The following is a 21,820-nucleotide window of genomic DNA, read 5'->3' on the forward strand; positions in this document are numbered from 1 at the left end:
AATTCTTTCCAGTGCAAACCGATCAAGTGGCTTCAAAGCGAAAATTCCTTGAAAAATGGGGTATATGTTATTATGTTTAGGTTACCATGTTTTTTAGATCATACATTTTTTACTTTATTATATTTTTTAATTTTCTTTTTCTTTTATTCCATTAAAGGTTTTTGAAAAAAAGCACCGTATGATTTCTCTTTAGATGACTTATTATTATTATTAACGGAGTCAAACTCATAATTTACATTACTAGAAGAATGCATTTCCATTTTATCCACTTGCATTTAGTTACCATGTTTTGCCTATTTTGTCTCTGATAGACTTTCATTAACACTCACATCAGACTCTGCTGCAGCTCTTAATCAACTAACAAATAATCTAAATGTCTGCCAAATATTGACTACCACTTGAGAGATCGATATGCCTGTCAACCCTACGTACCACAAATAACTACAAATTAGTAAACACCTTCCAAAGCAAAAATATATTAAAATGACCTATTATGCAGCCAACGTACTACGGGACTACTTAATTTTGGAAAAATATTTTTTTTGTTAAATTACCCATTTAGTTTTATTTTATACTTGGACTCATCTACAAAATAATTTGTATATTTTGAAAAAGTTACATTTTAATTTTTACTCGAGCATTTTGTGATGTTTTGATTTTTATTGTTTATATTTTTGTTTTTCACATTAACGATAATATAACAGTATGGACTAAAATGTAATAGTGCTCATACAAAGATTAAATTATAAATTCTCTAAAAATAATTCACATATGATAAAAAAAATTATTACAATTAAAAAAATATCAAAACACACTAATCTTTTTGAGTTGATATAATAAAAAATAAAAATTAGATATATCTAAAAATATAATTTTTTTATCTAATTAATAGAAAAAGTAAAAAAAAATTAATGAAATTTTAATTGCTTATAAAAAAATTATAAATTCATTCATATAATAAAATTGATCATTTAAAATTTTAAGTAACAGTATAAATTTTACATTTCAAATATAATAAATATTTTTTTCTTATATAAAAAAGTATTTTTTAAAGATATTATAAAAACTGATATATTATATAATAATATAAGCTTAATAAGATATTTAAGTTCAAATTATACAACTTTAAAATTATAATTAGTTAAAATACATATTTGATTTTTATATTAATATTAATTTATACAATTTGTTATAATTTAATCTCTTCCATCATTAACATTATTATAATGACAATGACTGAAAAGTAAACCACCAGAATCAAAATGTAACAAAATATTTGTATAAGAACTAAAAAACAACTTTTTAAAGTGCTAAATGTATAATTTAACTTATTTTTATTATAAAAATGTTGCATTAATTTTATTTTATTTCTAAATTTTAAAAAAATTATTTTTGTACAAATCTTTAAAGACAAAACACAGAATAAAAGCTAACAATTTTGAAATAAAAAGTAAAAAACAAACATTTTCTAAAACCAAACCCTTCAATTACCTTATGTGTATATATGCCAAATTTAAGGGATGGGCTAATTCAGAATATATACTACAACCGTCCTCTAGCATCATCCTACCCAAGTGAATCATCAGGGGGGAAAACTCAAAATGGATCGTTTTAATTGTACCTGTCAAATAATACCTCGTATTCATCACAAATATGGACAAAGTAGGACACTGGTTTTTATAATATACAGTTGTAAGAGCCCATCTGCTCATGTTACTCCTTGCACATGCACTTGATCAGTGTACCTTAACATACGAGGTACTGTTCCAGGATGCATTTACTTCTGAAGATGCTGATCCAAAGTATAAGCCCACATGGTAGTGCCTGCATTGCTACCTACATAATGGGCTCCCCGCTTCATTGAGGGAGAATCACTACTTTCAAAAACTATTTCATCAAGTCTAAGAAGACGAAGCCATTCCAAAGACTATGCAACAGCATTGATGGCAGTAAGTTCCTTGACCGTGTAAATATGATACCCATCACCATCCCAAGGAATATAAGGGGTAGCATCCTCTGTATATTAAAATGTGCAAGCGCAAAGGCAATTGAACTTACCAGTATTGCACACCACACTGGCATGTATTTGGTAAGGGAGGGCAGTAGGAAACCACGGAAAACTATCTCCTCCCACACAGGAGCACAGACTGATACTACTATTGCATATAATAACATTGCCACGGGATCCCTTGCCCTTATAGATTGTTCAACACTTGAAAGGGTGACAGGTGTAGAGGGCAAAAGGGGTAGTAGGTCCAGGTTGAACTGTGAGAGCCGATTGACAAGAGGAAACATGAGACATCCCATGATGACATCGAAGTGCCAATTCCCTTTCAGGCTAAACTTGAACCAGTCAGGGGGAAGGGGGCGAAATCGAGAAAGACAACGAAGAAGAATTGCAATTCCAGCAAGTCCTTCAGTTACATCAGTAATAAGGCTGAATAGTGCCTGTCCTCTAAATGTCAAAGATTCCTTGCTAAAGCCAGTTATATGGGCTGCAAAAGGAATCATCCAAGATCCTATAAACCAAAATGCTGTCGTCCAAAGAAGCATAACCTGTCATCATCCAAGGTTGCACAATTTAAAACCTCATGCTATCCATTTATAGTTTAGAATTTAACTCTACTCAATTGGGTCAACTAACATTCTGTCCCCATTCCTTTCATTTCCACTCCTATCACATGTACCATAAATTTTTAACTGTGAGGAATTGATAAATAGAACAGAAATTTTATTCAATCACATCTTGTTTGAAGTTTGGTAAACACTTACTTGTAATATAGTCATTGCAGTCCATGGCACAACCCATCGATTACCAAATACCTTGAAAGCTTCATTTGCAGCCTGAAAAAAAAAATAACATATTTAGGTAAACAGATTGATACAAGATAACATTTAAAATTCAAATTTTTATTTCATCACCAATATGTACAATACTCTGTTGACCATTGCAATGCAATGATGATGTTTCTAAATGCAAAGAAAATCTAAAGCTTTGTATATTTTAACTGAGCAACAAGATGACGCAGATGCACTGAAATCAAGAAAGCACAAGTTTATCAAATCATCTCAAAATATTTGCATAATCATTTATCAGCATTTATTTTACACTTTGAATACTAAAGATAATATAGGAATTTGCATATTCCCAAGTCTTTTTGATAACATACACCCAGTCCACCGGTTAGCATGATATTGTCCGCTTTGGGGGTTAACCCTCACGGTTTTGTTTCTCCTAGATATGACACACTAGGAAAAGGCCTCATGCTAGAAGGAAGGACGCCACAACTATTTAAAGACTGATAAGTCACTCCTCCCAACCGATGTGGGACTCATCATCCCCTCCCTCTTCAAGAGAGTCCGCCACGGACGCACTGATAAGGCACTTAAGCCGCCACGGATACGCCGATAAGGTCCACCGGCTCCGGCCCAGGCTCTGATACCAATTGATAACATACACCCAGTCCACCGGTTAGCATGATATTGTCCGCTTTGGGGGTTAACCCTCACGGTTTTGTTTCTCCTAGATATGACACACTAGGAAAAGGCCTCATGCTAGAAGGAAGGACGCCACAGCTATTTAAAGACTGATAAGTCACTCTCCCCAACCGATGTGGGACTCATCATCATTGATGAGAATCAAGGAAGGCCCATTGAAAACAAAGACTTGAAAGCATTGGAAGAGCTTCAAGGACCAATGACAAAGGCAAGGGCAAAAAGAATAAATGAAGACTTAGAAAAGATTGTTGCTGTCTTATTTGAAAGGGAGCTCAATTTAGAGTTAGAAAAGCCCAAGATAATCAATTACATATGCTTAGAGGATTTGAACTCTAACAAGTTTTATTAGGATTTAATTATTATATTTAGTTTATTTATTTTAATATTAGTCATTACTTATTTTGAGTTTTTATTTAGGATAAGATCTTGTTATTTTATTTAGTCTATTTGAATTTGGGCTTGTTGGTACAAGAAGCCCATTAGGGTTTGCATTAGTATTAGTTTACAGGCATTAGGCATATATAAGCTCTTGAAAACACACTTTTAATTAGTTTTGAATATAATTTGAGATTGAACACTCTTGTGAGAGCGTGTGACTCTAGGTTCTTGAGTGAGCCAATTTTCTTTGATCTTATCAAGAGGCCAAAACTCTTGTGGCGATCGTTCCTTGGCTTATCAATCTTGCGATTGTGGCGCCATTTTCCATCTCTATTCTATTTTTACTTTTTATTAATTTTCTTCTTATTTCAATTCTTATTTGTGCCGTAATAATTTCGTTTTTATTGTGTGAAATCCAATTCAAGATCGTTTAATTCGGCGACACAGTTTGTGGTTGTCATCACTTTTAGATTCAGGTTTGTTGTTAGCTGCTATTCATTTTGTTCCATTGTTCACCTTTCCTTAGGTGAGGTTTTCATGAACAATTGTAACTCTTTCTTTTAATAGAATGATCATTCTTATGTATTATAAACAAAAAATTACATTTTTTTATGTTGTGTGATGCAAACAAACACTAGTTGCAATGCCTAGGTTCTTTTCTGCTCATCTTCAGCCCTATCAGACATCATGACAGTCACCACATCAAAATACTAATTCATTTTTCCTTCAATTTCCCAAAAATCAAATTCAAAATCCAGGTAATGCAGGTATCATTCACAGCGCTCAAACAGTCACCAATCTGACCCTAAAACCACCACTCTTATTCTCTGGAAATTGCTCTTACGCTCACAAACAACAATCCATTTATAACCAACAGTTAATCCAACTAAGAAAACCTAATCCTAACCTATCAAGTCTGAAATCCCACTTCCATCCTACATTGCAAGAACAGAAAATAAAAGAAGAAATACATTAAATCTGAACAGTCAAACATTAGGAACGACAAAGGAATCCACATCTCTTTTCTTTAATCAATTTGCCAATGGACAAACAAAAGCAGATATTCACTCAATATATCGTCCATCACATAATTTGATAGCCAGCCACTTCCTCAGATTGACCACACCTGATTGACAAAGTCTGTTCACAGACTTTCTATAATGCAAATACCTAACAGAAAAATATTTCTTTTAATAGACAGGAAGTAAAATGTGGACTGGCCCTATTTTATTTCAGCTTTCAAAATCCTAAGGTGAGATTGAGGATCAAAAGATGAATGACACCAGAATGAAATGCATTAGATATCATTAAATTACTAAAACAATTCATTTTATCAACTTATCATCACTGTTGAATATGTTAAATCTTGTTGAATGTCTTTAGCTTCCTAGAGATAGATACTTACTGCATATAATTATTTGCTTTTTGATTCAGTGTAGTTATAATCCCTGTAATCAGGGGATATGGTTGTAGTGCGTTTGTTCATGTATATAAATATTTCTTGGGATGCATTAGACCACCAAAGGGATATTGCTATTCCTTAAACTTGACCGTTGTCTTGTCTCTGCAGATGTTACTTTCCTAGTAAATTCTCTCTATTTCTTTGCAGCCGATTCACCTAAGTCTTACCTGTCCCTTAGCTTTGGCACTATTTCAACTACCAGTCATATTCTTATAGATAAGTCCTTTCAAGTCTATCACCACCAACATCACAGGATATTTGACACAAATACAATCCGGCTGATTCACAATCAACACCACTGAATGCCTCCTCATTAGATCTAATTCTAGAGATTAACATATCTCCTCATATAGCTATCTATAAAGGTACTAGTTCCTCTCATAATCCAAATTGTATTTATAATTTTTGGACTTATTACACTTGTCTCCTCCTTGTTGCACCTTTACTCTTGTTTGTCCTATGTTCATCCCAAAAACAATAACAGAAGCTTTCTCTCATCCAAAATAGTGCCAAGGCATGATAAAAGAGATGTCCGCATCACATGCTAATGGTACTCATGAAGTAGTTTCCTTGCCCACTGGAAAATCTACTGTCAGCCATTAATGGGTTTACACCGTTGAAGCAAGTTTGTTGCTCAAGGGGAATCTCACTTGGTATGTCATTTGCAGGGATCTTTATATGGCTTGAAGCAATCTCTTAGCACTTAGTTTGGTACATTCATATTCAATGCTGTTATATTTGATTTTAGTATGGTTTGCTTTGAGGTTGACCACTTCATTTTTTTCAACATTCCTCCTTAGATGCAGATTGGGCCAGTTCTACGTTTGATAGACACTCAACATTGAGTTATTGAGTTCTTTTTGCTGGAAGCCTAATAATATCCTGTAAGAGAAAGAACTAAGAAGCAAAATTCTGTGGCAAGGTCTAGGGCAGAAGTTAAGAATCAAGTTATGACATTGACAAGATGTGAACATACATGGCTAAAACAATTAATCTAGGAAATTAAGTTGTTTGAACTTTGAACCAAACAAAATGGTGCAACCTGATTTTTCAGGAAAAGGACCAAACAGATAGAAATCGATTGTCATTTCAAGAGTGAGAAGATACAAAGTGGAGAAATAGTGACTGCCTTAGACAACTCAAATGATCACCTTGTGAACATTTTCATCAAATCTCTTAAGGAGGCCTCGAGTATAGTTTATAAATGACAACTAACAAGATTGATGCATATGATTTATATATTCAAGCTTGAGGGGTAATGTTGAATATTGTTGAAATGAATTTAATATCACTAGCTTCCAAAAGTTGGACGTTTACTATATGTAGATTATTGCCTTTTGATTAGTTGTAATTGTAACCCTTAGAATCAAGGGATACAATTGCATTTGTTCACATATATAAGTATATATATACTGATAGTTGTTTCTAAAGATTTAACATTTTCTCTATCATTTTCAAGTATCACATCTACAATGGAGTAAGGATAACCAGCATATTCACATATTTTAAGCACAACTAATTTGTAGTTTGCAGCCCATAACAGTTAGAACTTTGCTAAGCAAATGCAAACTACACTCTGAAACTAGGCCTACGGAAGAGAATATTAAGAAATTAGCTTTACTCCAGACAATACCAAATAATTACAGAGCTCAAAATTTTAGAACATGTATGAGTATTTCTTGCATCAAACCATCCTAAGAATTCACTACTCAACAGTGAAGAAACCAAATCCAAGATATACCACCATAAATAATTTAGTGTAAGTGAATTTTACTTTACATGTCATCACTTTGAAACTCGAAGGCGGGAATCGTATGCAGATTTTAAATTTGTTCAATAGCACACACATTCATAGATAGGAACACCTATCTTAAAATTGCCACATGTGATTCATCAACATAGAAACGGAAAACCATTTGTTATAAAAGTAAATAGTAGACGTGTGACCTTGTGAAGGATTGATTTCCAATCTCTTTTGGTGACACCGGACTCACTGAACTCAGATTGCACCAATTCCTCATGAAGATAGTGGTTTATGACTTCAGGTTTTGGTGTTTCTGGAGAATGATGCTCGTGCCTAAAGCACAGAATACTCAATCTCTGCAAGGAAAACCATAAAATTAAAACTGTAGAGCAAAAATGCTGCAGCCAATCACTTCAGGAATATATACACCACACACATGCATGTAACATAAAGTAATAAAAAGCCTTTAAAGCCATTTACTTTGCTTAAAAAATTTAAACCCTCCACAAAACAATGAATAACAGATTCTCAGGTTCATTTGAAATAAAGGTATGAACTTTTTCAAAACTTTTCTTTCTTTGAACAATTGAAAAATAAATAATAAAATATAGCAATTCTTAACAAAGATTTCCAATGGCAAATAACACAAACGACAGAAAGGAAAGAAAGAAGGTTTTGAATTAGTATCAGATAATGCTTACGTTCTTGGGAGACTTGGCATGAGATTCCAAGATCCGAGGAAAAGGACGAAGAGTGGCGGGTCGGGGAAAACCCCTAATTGGAAGGAAGGAGCGGGTGAAGACAGAGTAAGAAGAAGAAGAGGAAGAGGTACTCAACATTTATAAACTAAAAGGGCTATTAACCTAATCACCACCTTGCAAATTACTAGTTTTTACATCAACAGAAAAGTTTAATATTTGGGAGGTTAGGGTAGCTGTGTGAATGTGAATTGAAGCTTCTCTTCCCACTTCTAGTTCGTTCCATCGACAGAGAGAGAGAGAGAGGCAAAGTTTCAATTGTATATGTAAATCCCTATCCCTAAATTACGATTTGAAGCGTTGTCGTTGTGATATTCAATTGTGACCCAGGAAACTTGGGAGGTTTTTGGACAAATTGCTCACCACATTTGATGTAGCATCTGGCAACAATGCCCAATTGCAATTAAATGCTAACAAAGTGTACCAAGGCATCAAGCTCACGGGTAGGTTTGTGAATGTGATTCTACTACCGCAAACGTATTTATGCACTAAACTAGTACAGTTTCTTGCATTGCGGGAATTTTTTTTAATATTTAGGTGAAATTAAAAACTATAAATTTAAAAAATCGAAAGGAGTAATAGAAGTAATAAAATATAAGTAATTCTATTCAGATTAATAATAACTATATTGAAAATATCTTATTTATTGAAATAAATTAAATATACATATGAATAATATTTTTAAAAAATCAAGTTATCTCTTTTTTATTTTAATTTGAAATTTTCAGTTAATTGTTTTAGAAAGTTCATAAAGTCTTGTATATTTAAAATATTTTTATCATAGAGTGTATAAAAGTATCATTAATTTAAAAAATATTTGTTGGTATTAAGTCAGTAGTTAGCCAAAGATTTGAAAAATGACGTAGAATATGATTTTCTGTCCAAATTCTGAGTTTATTATAATTTTGAGAATTTTTTAGGTTCTATGGTGTGATTCATTTTAAAATTTTAGGTTTTTTTTATAAAAATTTGTCAATCTAAAAGAAGTATTTCTATGAATATTTAATCTTGATGTGAATAACCTGCCTTTGAATAGTTTCAAGAGATAAAATAATTTAAGATAGGCTTAAGGGAATTTTAATCAAAATAATATAAATTAAATAAATTATCAAATGGAAATAATATAATTTTAAAATTATTTACCAGAAAATTATACTATTTAACAACTTTTATTTTTTTAAAGTTTCTAATCTAATGTCTGCGGCATAGCAGTTACGCCAATATATTATAACATAGCAAGGTCTTAACATTGACGAACTCTCAAGTATTAGAATTTACGATCTAATGACAACGTGCTATTAAATAAGGAGTCAGTGTCGGTGCGTGGCACATTTTGAACATGCTCAACAAAGTGTGTTCTCATCCCACTTCGAGTTATTATGCATTTTGGACTGACTGTGTAGAGCACAGTACAAATGCATTACACCACATTGTGCCACGTAATATCTTACTAACGGCATGACCCATTTGGCCACATAGTTTGTGCCTCCTCGCTGCATCGCTAGTATTCGTACATTTTGCACCATTTAAATATTTTTTTTTTTAAATACTCTAAAGCTATTTAACAATTTTTAAATAAAAATAGTAAAATAAAATAAATCAATTAAGGAAAATATATAATATAGTTTTTTTTAAAATAATTTGTTTATAGCTTTGGCATTTGGGCTTCCTGTGCACAAAAAAGAATAACTTGTTTATATTATTTCAATTATTTATTATCACTCTTCTTATATTAATTGACAGAAAAATTAAACTTATTGAATAAAAAGTAACATAAATTTTATGTATACTCTTTCATTAACAAATATTGCCTCACCTGGTTGACCTTGCACTATTATTTGGTTGGTACACAATTTTTAATTTTTTAAATAGGAAAGACTTTCTTTACCATAAACTTCTATTTAAAAAAAAACAAAAACAAAAACTATGACTTTATTTAGGAACAAAATTTTATTATTGTCATTTATATATCTTGTGTAAAGTTGTCAATTTTTTAATATTAAAATAAATAAATAATATTAAAAATGCTAACATTATACTTTTTATTATTAATTAAAATTTATTAAAAATTAAAAAATATAAAAAACAAACATTAATTTAATAATAAAAAAGGTGCAATACATATTTTTATAATTTTGAATAAATTTTACTACCAATAGAATGTGGGTTACAAAGAATGTTATAAAATGTATTGCTAACATTATTCGTAGAATTATATTGTGAACAACCAGTTAATTACTTTTAATTTTAATTTTAGAAATAAAATGTTCATTCATGAAAATATTCACGAAAATATTCACTAATGAAAATTCTCCTCTGAATACTCGTTTTGAGATAAAATTGATGACCTCAGCAGGTTTTGACAATAATTACCAAGACGAAATATAACATTTGGCTAGTTTTAAGCAGAGAACAATGCCATAAAGTACTTGTACTATTGTATGAGTTCTCTCCACGATAGCTGGTTCAGAGCTCAGAATCGAGAGGAAATGATAAAAATACTGGGGTAGTTGAAGTAAAGCAAGCAAAGCAAACTAGAAAGATAAATTTCACAGTAGCCAAAATTAATTAATAAATTTTCGAACCAAAATTCAAATCCAAAGTACAAAAATATGGCTCCTTTCAAAATACAGATAATTTCCTTGGGGAAGATTGCAACAACGACAAAAAAGATATTTCAGTAAGTACAAAGGCAGCAATAGATGCTACATGCAGAGTATTTAACAGAACAGGCGAAGCCGTTGAGACAGACGTGATTCCCTAGTGTGGGAAGCTCAAACTCAATAAAAGGGTAGGGGAACCCCAACAAAACTCCTTAAACAATTTAGTAATTTACATACCTTGCCAGCACCATCACTAAATCAAAACATCTTGGCAATTAGTTGCAGTTCTTTCTTCAAACATGCCAAGAGGAGATTCTCGAGTGACATCCATCTATAAGATGAATCTGCTGAAGTAGCATAATCTTGCCAGTCGCGGAAGCCCAAGGGGGTCTCTATTCTGGCTTGCATATATTACATCCCCAGTCAAAATGGAGTCACCGACTTAATGCTAAACATGGTAATTCATTCCTACCTTAATCAGACAAATCTGAGGAATGTTTAGTCCTACAGCAGGGGACCGACAATTTTTTCGGAGAAAAGAGTAGAGATTGACAGCAAACCTCTTTGCAAATGACGAGTTCCACTTGGCCTTCACATGGGAATGACCTATTACATATGCTGCTCCAGCACGCTTGGCTTCTACTAGTTCCATGAGCTCTTCCTTGACACGGGGATCTTTATATATTATATTGAGCAACTCAAATCGAATCCGCCGTCTAGAGTTGAGTTCAGGGGACTCCTGCTCATACATGGCCTGCAGCTTCTTCAATGTAGGAGATTTACTGCTAGTAACAGTCAAAGCTCCAGGAAGATTAACACTGCTGCTTTCTTCAACACCAGCTGATTCTGACATTAGCAACCTTGTCCCAAACTTCCCGGATGTCCTAACCACTGCCATCCGACCATCCACTGAACCATCTACATTTCCAGAACAACCCTCTGCCTCCAGTTGAATGAATTCTGCTATGCTCATCACCAGGTCATTTTCAAAATCATTTTCATGGCTATACACATCTTTATAGCCATTTCGAACAATGCACCGGTACAATCGGTAAGATTTGGGCCCAATTCTGCCAATGAGGTAACGTTCCTCATGGGGAACACAAGGCACAGGTACAGTCTTAACACAAACAAAAACAACCACTTGGTAGAAAGCTGGCAGATTTGTCAAGAAATGAGTAAAACTGGCAGGAACTCCAGTAGCCAATTCAGTGTAGATAAGCCCCATTCCTGGAACCCTAACAATCCCAAGACTAGGACCCAATGTAAGGATCCACCTCATTGAAACTTTGTTATGCATGTCAAATAAATACTTTTTCCTAGAACCATAATGCCACACATACATAACAACCATGAAAACTGCAGAAAGCAAGAGTGGAACCCAGCCACCTTTAGGGATTTTCATGCAATACGATGAAAGGAAGAGAAGCTCTATCAAACCAAAGAATAAAGCAAATGCCAGAGCAACTACAAGACTTTGATGCCATACAAGGTTGATAGCTAGTGATGTCAACAATGTGATCACAAACACCACAATCAGATATGCAATCCCTGCAATCAAAATGAAGATGTTAACAATCATCAGCTAAAAAACGGTAGTGAATGATAAAATGACCCAGAACATCGGCATATTTTCTACCACAATCACTGAACCATCTATAACACATAATTAACCATTTAAAATAAGTTTTACTTTTTATTCAGTGTTAGGTAACTTTTACCCTAGCATCCAATATTGTGACACCAGATCATTGAAACTCTTAGGCTGCTAATATCACAGCCAACTCTTTTAATAAAGCAGTAACACTTGATTGGATAATAATTTAAAAAGCTCTTATGCAGGTAGTGGACCAAAGTTATCCTAATTTTCACTTCTAGTAAAGGTTTTACCCGTTTTCAAATATATGGCTGGGTTCCACTCATGCTTAATTTTAATTTACTTAATTTTCTTACACTTGCAATTAAAGATATTTCATAAAAAGCATCTATATAACCACGATTATATGACCAATCATATATGACATTTACTATATTGTTGGCAACAATTTGTTTAGGAACACTTTTTTCAAATAAATTGAATAAATTCAAATTTAGTAAATCTGAAAAAACAAGTTTATAAATAAAAAGATGCTATAAATATTCCGAAAAGTTCTGAAAAACATTAGAATCACAAAAAAAAGTGCGTTTGTCAAAAATTCATACTAATCCAGAAATTTTTTTGAATATTGATGTAAAAGGTCTATAAATGGAATTAATAATTTTGATAAAATATCCCAATATATTCCTTTTGGCTGAAAGAAATTCTTAAGGCCCCAACAGTTTACAATTTACGCTGTCAACGAATCATAATTGAATCATGTTTCAATATCAAATAATGCATAAGAGAATGTAATTCTGTCTTAAAATTTTATGTAATATAGAAATAAACAATATACAGTTAAAAAAATATATGGAGACCCATGAACCATTAATTAGAGATTTTAAGCAACAATGGTTTTACACAACTTACCATAAGCATATCCTGTATGGTTCATGTCTCCTAAACCAACTGTAACAGCCAGGCTGATTATCATAAGAATCCAGTTTATCTCTGGTATATATGTCTGCCCGCGGATCCACCTTCTGGAATGTACTGCCTTAACACGAGGGAAACATTCAAATGCATGGCATTGTTGGACAATTGAGAATGTTGTAGAGATGACAGCCTGACTTGCAACTATTACTGTCAAAGCAGCCACCACAAATACTGGCCAAAATAGAAAATCTACAAAATGACAAAATTTCTGAAATAAATTATTGAGACTCAAAAATGAGTGCTGCAATCTCATCAAAAACATGTGGCAGGACATTTTTACTAGCTTGTCAATCTTGCATCATTTACTAATAAAATAAGTTTCTTGCATACTAGTGACCCAAATTCTAACTGGTAATCCATTGAAGGCATCAGCAAGAAAAGTTAAGAAAATCAAATACAGGGGATTCTCTGAGTGGTTATTTTTATGGGGAAAAAAGGGTTAGAAAGAGTACAGGAAGGATTATGGGTACAATAACAATGGCAACTAAAATTTATGTCCTAACTAGTGTTAAGATGAACCCATTGGCTTTCTTTGATACATTGAAAATTAGGACTAATGATCAGCTCTACCTTTTTGTTCACCAACAACTGACATTAATTAAGAATCAGTACAATACAAGAAGTTCAATTAAATATAATAATCCCCCCCCCAAATTCATCACAAAATACATTTCATCATGAACTTACATCCTATATAATAGAAGTGATAGTACTTAGATTGTTGCAATAAGCTGGCATCCTTTCCAAAGATCAATTACATTCAGTTAGAAAAGAACACTGACTATACTTACTAGATTTTACAAAAATTTGTCACACAAACAGTCTAATTTATAGATCACTACAACAATATAGAACCTTAAACAAAAAATGATAGATATCACTTTTTGAAACAGGAATCATTGTTAAAGCATCATTTATGTCACTATTTTTATGCAAAAGATTTTGGCAGACTTTGATAATTCTTGAGAATAGAGGTGGCATGATCTAAGAATAACATTGTTAGTTTTCAAAGGAAGTACACATTGAATATTTTAGAGGAAGCGAGATTGATGGATGTCAAGCTTATAGATACTTCCTATTGATCCTAATGTCAAACTTCTGCCAAGTTAAGAGGAGTCTTTTTCCAATTCAGAGTAGTATAAGAGGCTTGTTGGGAAGCTAAACTATCTCACTATAACTCGTCCATATATCTATTTTGCATTTTAAAATACATCAAAGCTATAAGGACTCTTGTATAAAAATAAGGGTTACACTCATATTATGAGTTACTCTTATGCAGATTGAGCAAGCACCCCTCCCAATAGGAGATCCACTTTTGGTTTTGCATTTTTATTGGTGTTAATTTTATTTTTTTTAAAAATAGTAAACAAAGTGTAGTTACTTGTTCAAGTGTAAAAGCAGAATATTAAGTCACAGCCTTTAGCTACATATAAACTTATTTAGTTGAAATAACCATAGTTGTCAATAGCACGTGATAGCAATGGTGGATGGCATCTCTATCTCCTTCTCTGTTCGACACTCCCTCCTTCCATCTCTATCTCTGTTCTGCTTTGCAACAAACTCTAATCCGGCAAAGTCACTCATCTTGGATGACTTCTCTATCAAAAGCCACTTCCTTTCTTCTCCACTTCCTTTCTTCTCTCTATTCTATGATTCTATAGTCGCGCGCTTGCCTCTATTATGTTATGCTATTTTTGCATATTTGTTTAGCATTATATACATGATTATCTGCATATGTATCTATTTTATATCCATATATAAAACTTTAAAATAGCGGTAATCCTACTATGCGCTATCACGCAATAGCATTTTGAGGGTCATCCGCTACATGCCACTATCTGAGATGAACAACTATGGAAATAACTATTCAAAAAAATGAGATTTGAATATTATGAAAAGGACATTCATTTATAATACTCAGGCAGCCCTATATATTGCCTCAAATCCAATGCACCATAAAAGAATTAAGTATATTGAGATAAATTGTCACTTCATTAGGGAGAAAAATTTATCCAAAGATATCACTACTAACTTTATTAATTCAAATGATCAACTGGCAAATTTCTTCACTAAAGCATTGAGAGGTCCTCATATCATATTAGTCATATATATGTGACAAACTTTATACATATGACCTATATGTTCCAACTAAAAAAGAAAGTGTTAAATATATGTAATTATAGTAATAAGACAAGTTTATATGTGTAACTATGTTAATTCGTTAATTGAATATTTTGTAATTATTGCTATTATCAATACAAATATATGCTTCGTTGTGTAATAGAAACACACAAATTCATTAACATGTTCTCTCACTTTCTCTCTTTTAACAATCATAATACAATTATAATAATTAATAGAAATAGAACATGTAAGAGAAACTAACTTAACTTTCAAAAACATAAGAAAAGGTGGTTTGGGTTCTAATTGGCTGAGCATTGCTAGAACTTGTACCCAATACTTGTTATCGTTGGCATCAGATCATAATTATCAAATTGGGAAATAGGAAATAAAAAGATAATATTTCAAAGAACCCCAAATTATCACAAGTTCAATATATCACTACTCAGAAAGTCCAGAGACAATTTAAATAATTAAATTTGCCAAGCCACACGTAGAAGATTCAAAATAGCCTTCACTGCACATTTTTTATCTTCTGAATGCAAATAATTTTGTTCAATGTTTTTTTAGAGTTTTACAATAAGATCTATCAGACATTTTTTTATTCTTAGCGTTTACATTAGCTGACCTGGAATAGAAGCATAAAAGCTTATGGGCACTGCAGATAAATTCTTTGAAAGAAAAGCAGCCTGCCCCATGTATTGAAGAACTAGACATGGGTATATGATACAATAAAATGCAACCTGCACGGTAACAAGGATACAATAATAACAGTTACAACAATCACTTTTAAAAAAAACAAAAGCTATTTAAAAGTTGTAGCAAACTGTTTAAAATGAGGAATCACCATTAGGGCCTCAATTGGTTATGCCAAGGATCATGGATGAAGGCAAATTAAGTGTCGTACATTACCAAACTGATAGATCAACTCATAGTTTGATTTCATATATTCCACTTTAGCCAGAGAGTTCTTGATAACAAATCAAGAATCACTTTCTAAGTATCATTGACCTACAGTCTAATAGACCCCTTCCTTCTCTGCTAGTAGTGCCTGTGCATCATTATATACACTAAAACAAAGGTTTGACTTTCATGGTACTAATATATTAGTGTAATACAAATTAATATGTATCATTCCTTCTTTGTGGTAATTTGCGATCTGAAGTTCAGTTCTTTCATAGCATAATATCATCAACTGTCTCACATAATAGGCACGTCTAATATGTCAAAGTATGAAATGTATATTCGAACTAGGTATCCATACTAATTGAAGGAAACCATCATCACCCTAACACAATGCAGTAAAATAATGCTAATCATTCTTGCTTATCTATTTTAAGGTACTCATTCATGAACAGAACATTGTCAGTTAACCATGAAGTCAAAAGCCTACTTAATACTAGTTGGTTGCACATACCCTTACAGGTGGTTGTCCATAATATCCAAGGTCTGCAAACATAGCTTCAGTTCCTGAAGATAACAATGTGGAAATAATAATCATTAAAGCACTTGGGAAATAGTATGTTCATGTTTCTCATGTTAAAATGCATTTAGTGCTTAAGGATATTTGTGTCTAGGAAGCTGCACTCAATTAATAGTAGACTATTAAATATTTAAATGATCTCCACTAAGTTTATTAAGAACCTATATATGTGGACAACATGCAGAACCTATCCTATTAACTACATTAAACAAGGAATAGAAGGGACTTTTTATTCTCTATATTCTCTCCAAAAGATTTTGCTCTCTCTTTCTCTAAATCTCCCCTCCATAAATTCAACAAGAAAACCAGAATGAATTTGGAATTGGAAAGAATAAGGCTTAAGCAGAACTTCAATTTTAAAAGAGACACAGACCTGTAACACACAGAAATACTCCTCCAAGATTAGCCCAACCATCTCTTCCTGTAACCGAAAAGAACTTGTATATATAATATGGAGAAAGAGCCTGATATATTCTTGGATTCCACTTGATGACATTGTAAATGCCAATCAAGAACATAGACAGTAACCATATGATGATTATGGGAGGAAACATGAAGGCAACCTTGTGGGAGCCACGGTGTTGCAGAACAAAGAGTCCAATCAGTAGAACACAAGAAATTAGAGACACCATACCTGTGAAATAATATACAAAACGATATATGTGTAAGTTTTGATAGCAAAACAACCTAAAATGAATAATACTTTACAATTACATTTTTTGGAGTTAACTTCCATTATTTTACAGTGTGAGTTACCTTCTTTCCTTTCCCTATAGTATGCATTAATTAATTAATTCATTGCATTTCGATCATTTAAGCACTGAGTGTTAGATACATTTTGGTGGAAGATTGCCATTTTTTCCACTTACTGTTGTTAGTAATCTTTGCTTCAATTCTCAGCCCTTCAATGGATGAAAGAACTGCAAGATAGAATCTTGTCAGCAGAGATACAAATAGAGTTAAAACAATGGTAAACAGAAGTACATAGTAAAACATCAATCAGACAAGCCATTCTACCAGACACACTTAAAATAATTGTAAGGAGAAAAAAAGACCTCTAACCTGAAATAGCAGGCATGAGTGCACCAACACAAATTACCATGCAAGCACCCAGTAAAACTAAAATAAGCAAAGCAGTTTTTGTACTCTTATGTTTCTCAATGAATTTTTTCAAAGATGAGGGTGGTAAATTTCTATTCAAGCAACCAGGTTCGTGATATGTAGAAAGCTCCTCATCAGAGACTTGATGATTAGGAAGCAAACAAAATTTTGCATTTCTGCAAAGGTGTGAATACAATGCTACGATTCCCCCTGCAAAAGTTGAATGTTTTAGCACCACCACACTCAATACTAAAAGAAAGACGGAAGGATAAAAAAACTCACAGAATAATAAACAAAAATAGTCCTTACCTTCACCATTATCATCTGCACTTAATATGAGAACGGCATACTTCAAGAAAGAAATAAGAGAAAAGGTCCAAAAGATCAAAGAAAAAGCGCCAAATATTGCATCCTCATTTTGAACATGTTTCAGTCTTCCAGAAAATATACTTTGATAGACATAAAGAGGGGAGAGGCTCAAGTCACCAAACAGAAAGCCTAAACTCTGGTATGCCAAAAACAAAACTGCTTTACATTGAAATTTCCTTTCCACCTGTTAATAGAGATAAATCAGATGTTATACACGTCCATAAGGTCTTTATTCTTTAAGTTCGATAAAAACAAACTTCAGATTAAAAAGAAAGCCAGATAAACAAATAATGGAAAACCATGAACAATAGAATAGAATAGAGTTATTCAATGCTTCTTTTTCCAACTGTTTTTTCAGTGCACAGGCATACAACTTTTATATGTTGCTCATTTTTCATTTGATAAAAGACAAAACAGGTGTAGACGACCACAGTTACCATGGTATAAAAAGCTTGAGGTTTATGCTCAGCATTAGGAACAGTTTCGGCTTAATTTTTAAACTTGCTACCAACATAGAATATGATCACTACACAACAACTCGCATTTCCTGGTTTACGATGAAAATAAATACTATGATGCCTGTGATCGTCTCCATGCTTTGCAAACTTCCAAGTTGCACGGCAAAACCCTATCTCGTTTCTAGGTCAGTGATCCAAGTTTACATTGAGGATCGTGTTTGAAAAGACGGATCTCATTTTCCTGTCGCACATTTTCTTTTCACGATAAACTTTGACAAAAATGGTGCATGTTCAATAATTACTATATGAGACATTCATTCGTTAGGTTCGGATCGAAGTTACTGAAATCGAATCTGAAAATGCCAAAAACAAGTGCAGAAAGCTCCGAAGGCATTACAAAACATTTATATTCAACTTTGCGATTAAGCTAGGGTTTGAATTATGGCAAGGAAGAGGTGGCGATGGAGAATAGAGTAAAACGTACCAAATTTGATGCACTTCGTTCTCTACCCGTGTCTGAGCTCATAGCGAAGCCAGAATAGAACAGAGCAAAAGATTTTGGTTTAGAGAGAGAAAGAGAGAGAGCGTTGAATCAGTTTCACCTCGTTGCGCTCGTTTTTGGAAAGGAAAAATCGATTCCAACAGTATAGTGGGACCGCAAAATTGCCTCTACTGGATTGATGGGGAACGTGTTTGGTTATTTTCACCATAAACTCAGTTTTCGCACTGCAAAGTGGCGTTGGATAAATGCTCTTGCAAAATTTAATAATCGATATTTAGTGTGTCATTAGTTTGAAATTGAGTAAATTTAATTTTAAATTGTTGAATTTTTTTATGAGTGTGCATAAATTAATTGAAATAAGGTATTTTTATTCAAACATGTGCTTTGTATTAAAAAAAATGTGAAGATTAATCTTTTATCTATAAAATAAATCATCCCTTAATAACGTTTCATAACTGCCTTTTCATGTCTAAAATATGTTTTAAAGAGATTATTACGGGAAAGATTGGATAATTTTCTTAACAAAACAACATTATCGCCATTACAAATAGTATTTAAGGGTTGATCCGAATCTTGCGGGTCTTTACTGATTTTGCATGTTTATGATTTTGTATTGATGTTCATATTATAATTCTGTTAAGTTTTTGCGGAATTCTTCATTTTTTATGACATGAAGACAGAATTGGTTGGCTTTGCTTTCTTTTTGGTACAAAAAATAACGTCAATTAATAACATTTCGTATTTTAATGACATTAACTAATAGTAGGCCTAACTGAATGAAGATGCATTGTGACACTGTTGTCGCTGAATATGCAAAACCCTTTCCCATGGTCGCAGTGGATGACAGCTTGGCGTGCCTTTCCACGGTTGCTAAAACGACAAAGTACGTTTATATTGAAAATGCTCGCACGTAATGGGCGTAAATTTTTAGTGATTTTTTTTTTTTATAAAACTAAAATATATATATATAGGATAAAATAAATGATGCAACGTAAATATTAAAAAATTATAATCATATTGTATGAATATTATGTCTTATCAAGTAAAATGAAATTTACGTTTATCTTAAGTAGAGTTATTTTCAATTAAATGTAATTAATGTTTAAATAAAAGGATATTTAATTAGGAGATAAAAAAAAATTATTGTTCGTCTTAGATTTACTTGAATGTAAATTTTTATTTGATTTTGTCTTTTATGAATTAAACTCAATTAGCTATTCATATCTTTCTTTTTTAGAGAACAAAACTTGTTAAATAAAACATAAAATAAATAAAATTTATTATTTAAAGCAATGAATGTTTCATCATAAATTATACAATGGTCCAAATTATAAAATAGTGATGAAAATAATCTTAAATTTTCTAAAAATATGAATACGTGTTTGTACATAAAATAAACATGTATTACCCTCATACTCCCATAAAGTTTAATAAAATTTCACTTAATACTATTTTCTTTATTTATACCACCCCTAACATCCTTTATTTTATATAATAAAATAATAGTATTATGTATCATTTAAATTAATATAAAATTTCTTTAATTTATATATATATATATATATATATATATATATAACATATTTTTGTAATTTTTTAAATGTTAAAGGTTATAAGTGTATTTTAGCACAAGTTCAATGACACGTGCAATAAATTGTTATGATTACAAACTTAATCCTGTCTCTTCTTGGCTTCTTGCCTTAAATTTTGCTTCTTTTATCTATTTTTTTTTTCATTAAAAGTTATTCTTCGATGTAAAATATAAAAGTTATACCGTATCAGAGAACAATAAATTAAACTTATCATTTTTTTTGTTTAAATTTATAATTCAAGTCAAATTAGATCGGTCTATAAGCACTCTTAATGTAAAATGGAATGGTTTTTATTTGTAATTTTGATTTAACTAGACATTAATTGTTTGAAAATACATCATTAGAAAGTAAAGTTTTTAAATTTTGTTGAAAAAGATCCATGATAGAATATAATATAAAACTGTTATTATTGTATAAAAATATGTATATTGGCTTTTAGTCATACGTGTGTGTGTAAAATCAACGAATTACAAAAGAACACGGCAAGAAGAATAAGGCTTTCCATGGCCACCCAAACATGGATACCGATAATTGTCTAGTGAGATTTGAGATCAAGCAAAAAGAAAGAGAATTATTGCTTGTGCCAAGTTTTGGAAAAGACAAAAATGGCGGGGCCGTAATGTGACCTTTGAGTTAAGCGAAAAAGGAAGACTGTGAAATTTTTTTGAAATTGAATTAGGATAAGATGTTAAACTTGCATTTTTTATATTATTTAATAATTTTTTTAAATGTAAAACTAATTAATTTAATTACTGATTAAAAAATTATTAAATAGATTAATTTTATAAAATTTCATTAAAAATTATTAAATACTTCATCTTAATATTTTATTTTAATGAATATATTTTAAAAATATAAATAAACATTTTAAATAATATACTTACAATGTTTTTCTGAATGATTTGAAAACCGGTGGCTCAAGAGTTGAGAGAATTGGGCTCCGATCAGAGTTTCAAACCTTACTCTCTGCGGTGCATTATACTTAATTACAATGTTTAAATTATATAAAATTATAAAAAGATAAATGTTACGGTACTCTCTAAAATGAAAGACTATTAAAGTTAATAATTTATTTAAAAAAACATAAATATTTTTAATTTTAAAGATATTAAAAAAATCATACCCTTTAATATAGAAAGAGTATACAATGTCCCCATAATTTCAGGAGTATCATGG

General features: G+C 31.9%; 2 protein-coding genes across 4 annotated transcripts; both read right to left on the reverse strand.

Annotated features, from left to right (window-relative positions):
- Positions 1-1,590: 1,590 nt before the first annotated feature.
- On the reverse strand, positions 1,591-8,222 carry LOC113855033. 2 transcript variants are annotated; one of them, XM_027486470.1, is made up of 4 exons: positions 7,784-8,222; positions 7,286-7,438; positions 2,773-2,844; positions 1,591-2,556 (listed from the first exon to the last, which is right to left on the reverse strand). In XM_027486470.1, exons 1-4 carry the CDS (start codon positions 7,919-7,921, stop codon positions 1,888-1,890), a joined length of 1,032 nt encoding a protein of 343 aa, XP_027342271.1. In that variant the 5' UTR covers positions 7,922-8,222; the 3' UTR covers positions 1,591-1,887. The 2 variants fall into 2 exon arrangements, with proteins under 2 accessions (XP_027342271.1, XP_027342272.1); XM_027486471.1 differs by having other exon boundaries at positions 1,626-2,556; positions 8,130-8,208.
- A 2,137-nt stretch (positions 8,223-10,359) lies between these two features.
- Positions 10,360-19,288, reverse strand: LOC113855077 (potassium transporter 3). Of its 2 annotated transcripts, none has more exons than XM_027486537.1 (9): positions 19,035-19,288; positions 18,033-18,276; positions 17,685-17,933; positions 17,492-17,542; positions 16,996-17,256; positions 16,557-16,609; positions 15,768-15,882; positions 12,953-13,207; positions 10,360-11,994 (listed from the first exon to the last, which is right to left on the reverse strand). In XM_027486537.1, the coding sequence occupies exons 1-9, from the start codon at positions 19,074-19,076 to the stop codon at positions 10,892-10,894; spliced, it is 2,373 nt and encodes a 790-aa protein (XP_027342338.1). In that variant the 5' UTR covers positions 19,077-19,288; the 3' UTR covers positions 10,360-10,891. The 2 variants fall into 2 exon arrangements, with proteins under 2 accessions (XP_027342338.1, XP_027342339.1); XM_027486538.1 differs by lacking the exon at positions 19,035-19,288 and adding an exon at positions 18,530-18,801 and having other exon boundaries at positions 10,399-11,994.
- Positions 19,289-21,820: the final 2,532 nt, after the last annotated feature.

Source organism: Abrus precatorius, unplaced genomic scaffold, assembly GCF_003935025.1.
Source record: "Abrus precatorius isolate BTA unplaced genomic scaffold, Abrus_2018 Scaffold11, whole genome shotgun sequence".
In the NCBI taxonomy this organism is placed as follows: domain Eukaryota; kingdom Viridiplantae; phylum Streptophyta; class Magnoliopsida; order Fabales; family Fabaceae; genus Abrus; species Abrus precatorius.

Bases quoted from the DNA above. Each gene is read 5' to 3' on its own strand.
- LOC113855033 (XM_027486470.1), bottom strand. From the start codon at position 7,921: ATGTTGAGTACCTCTTCCTCTTCTTCTTCTTACTCTGTCTTCACCCGC. The intron at 7,439-7,783 runs GTAAGCATTATC...TTTTCCTTGCAG, and splicing joins ATGCCAAGTCTCCCAAGAAC to AGATTGAGTATTCTGTGCTT. The intron at 2,845-7,285 runs GTCACACGTCTA...TTTTTTTTTCAG, and splicing joins GGAAATCAATCCTTCACAAG to GCTGCAAATGAAGCTTTCAA.
- LOC113855077 (XM_027486537.1), bottom strand. From the start codon at position 19,076: ATGAGCTCAGACACGGGTAGAGAACGAAGTGCATCAAATTTG. The intron at 17,934-18,032 runs GTAAGGACTATT...CAACTTTTGCAG, and splicing joins TGCAGATGATAATGGTGAAG to GGGGAATCGTAGCATTGTAT. The intron at 15,883-16,556 runs GTATGTGCAACC...GTTACCGTGCAG, and splicing joins ATGGACAACCACCTGTAAGG to GTTGCATTTTATTGTATCAT.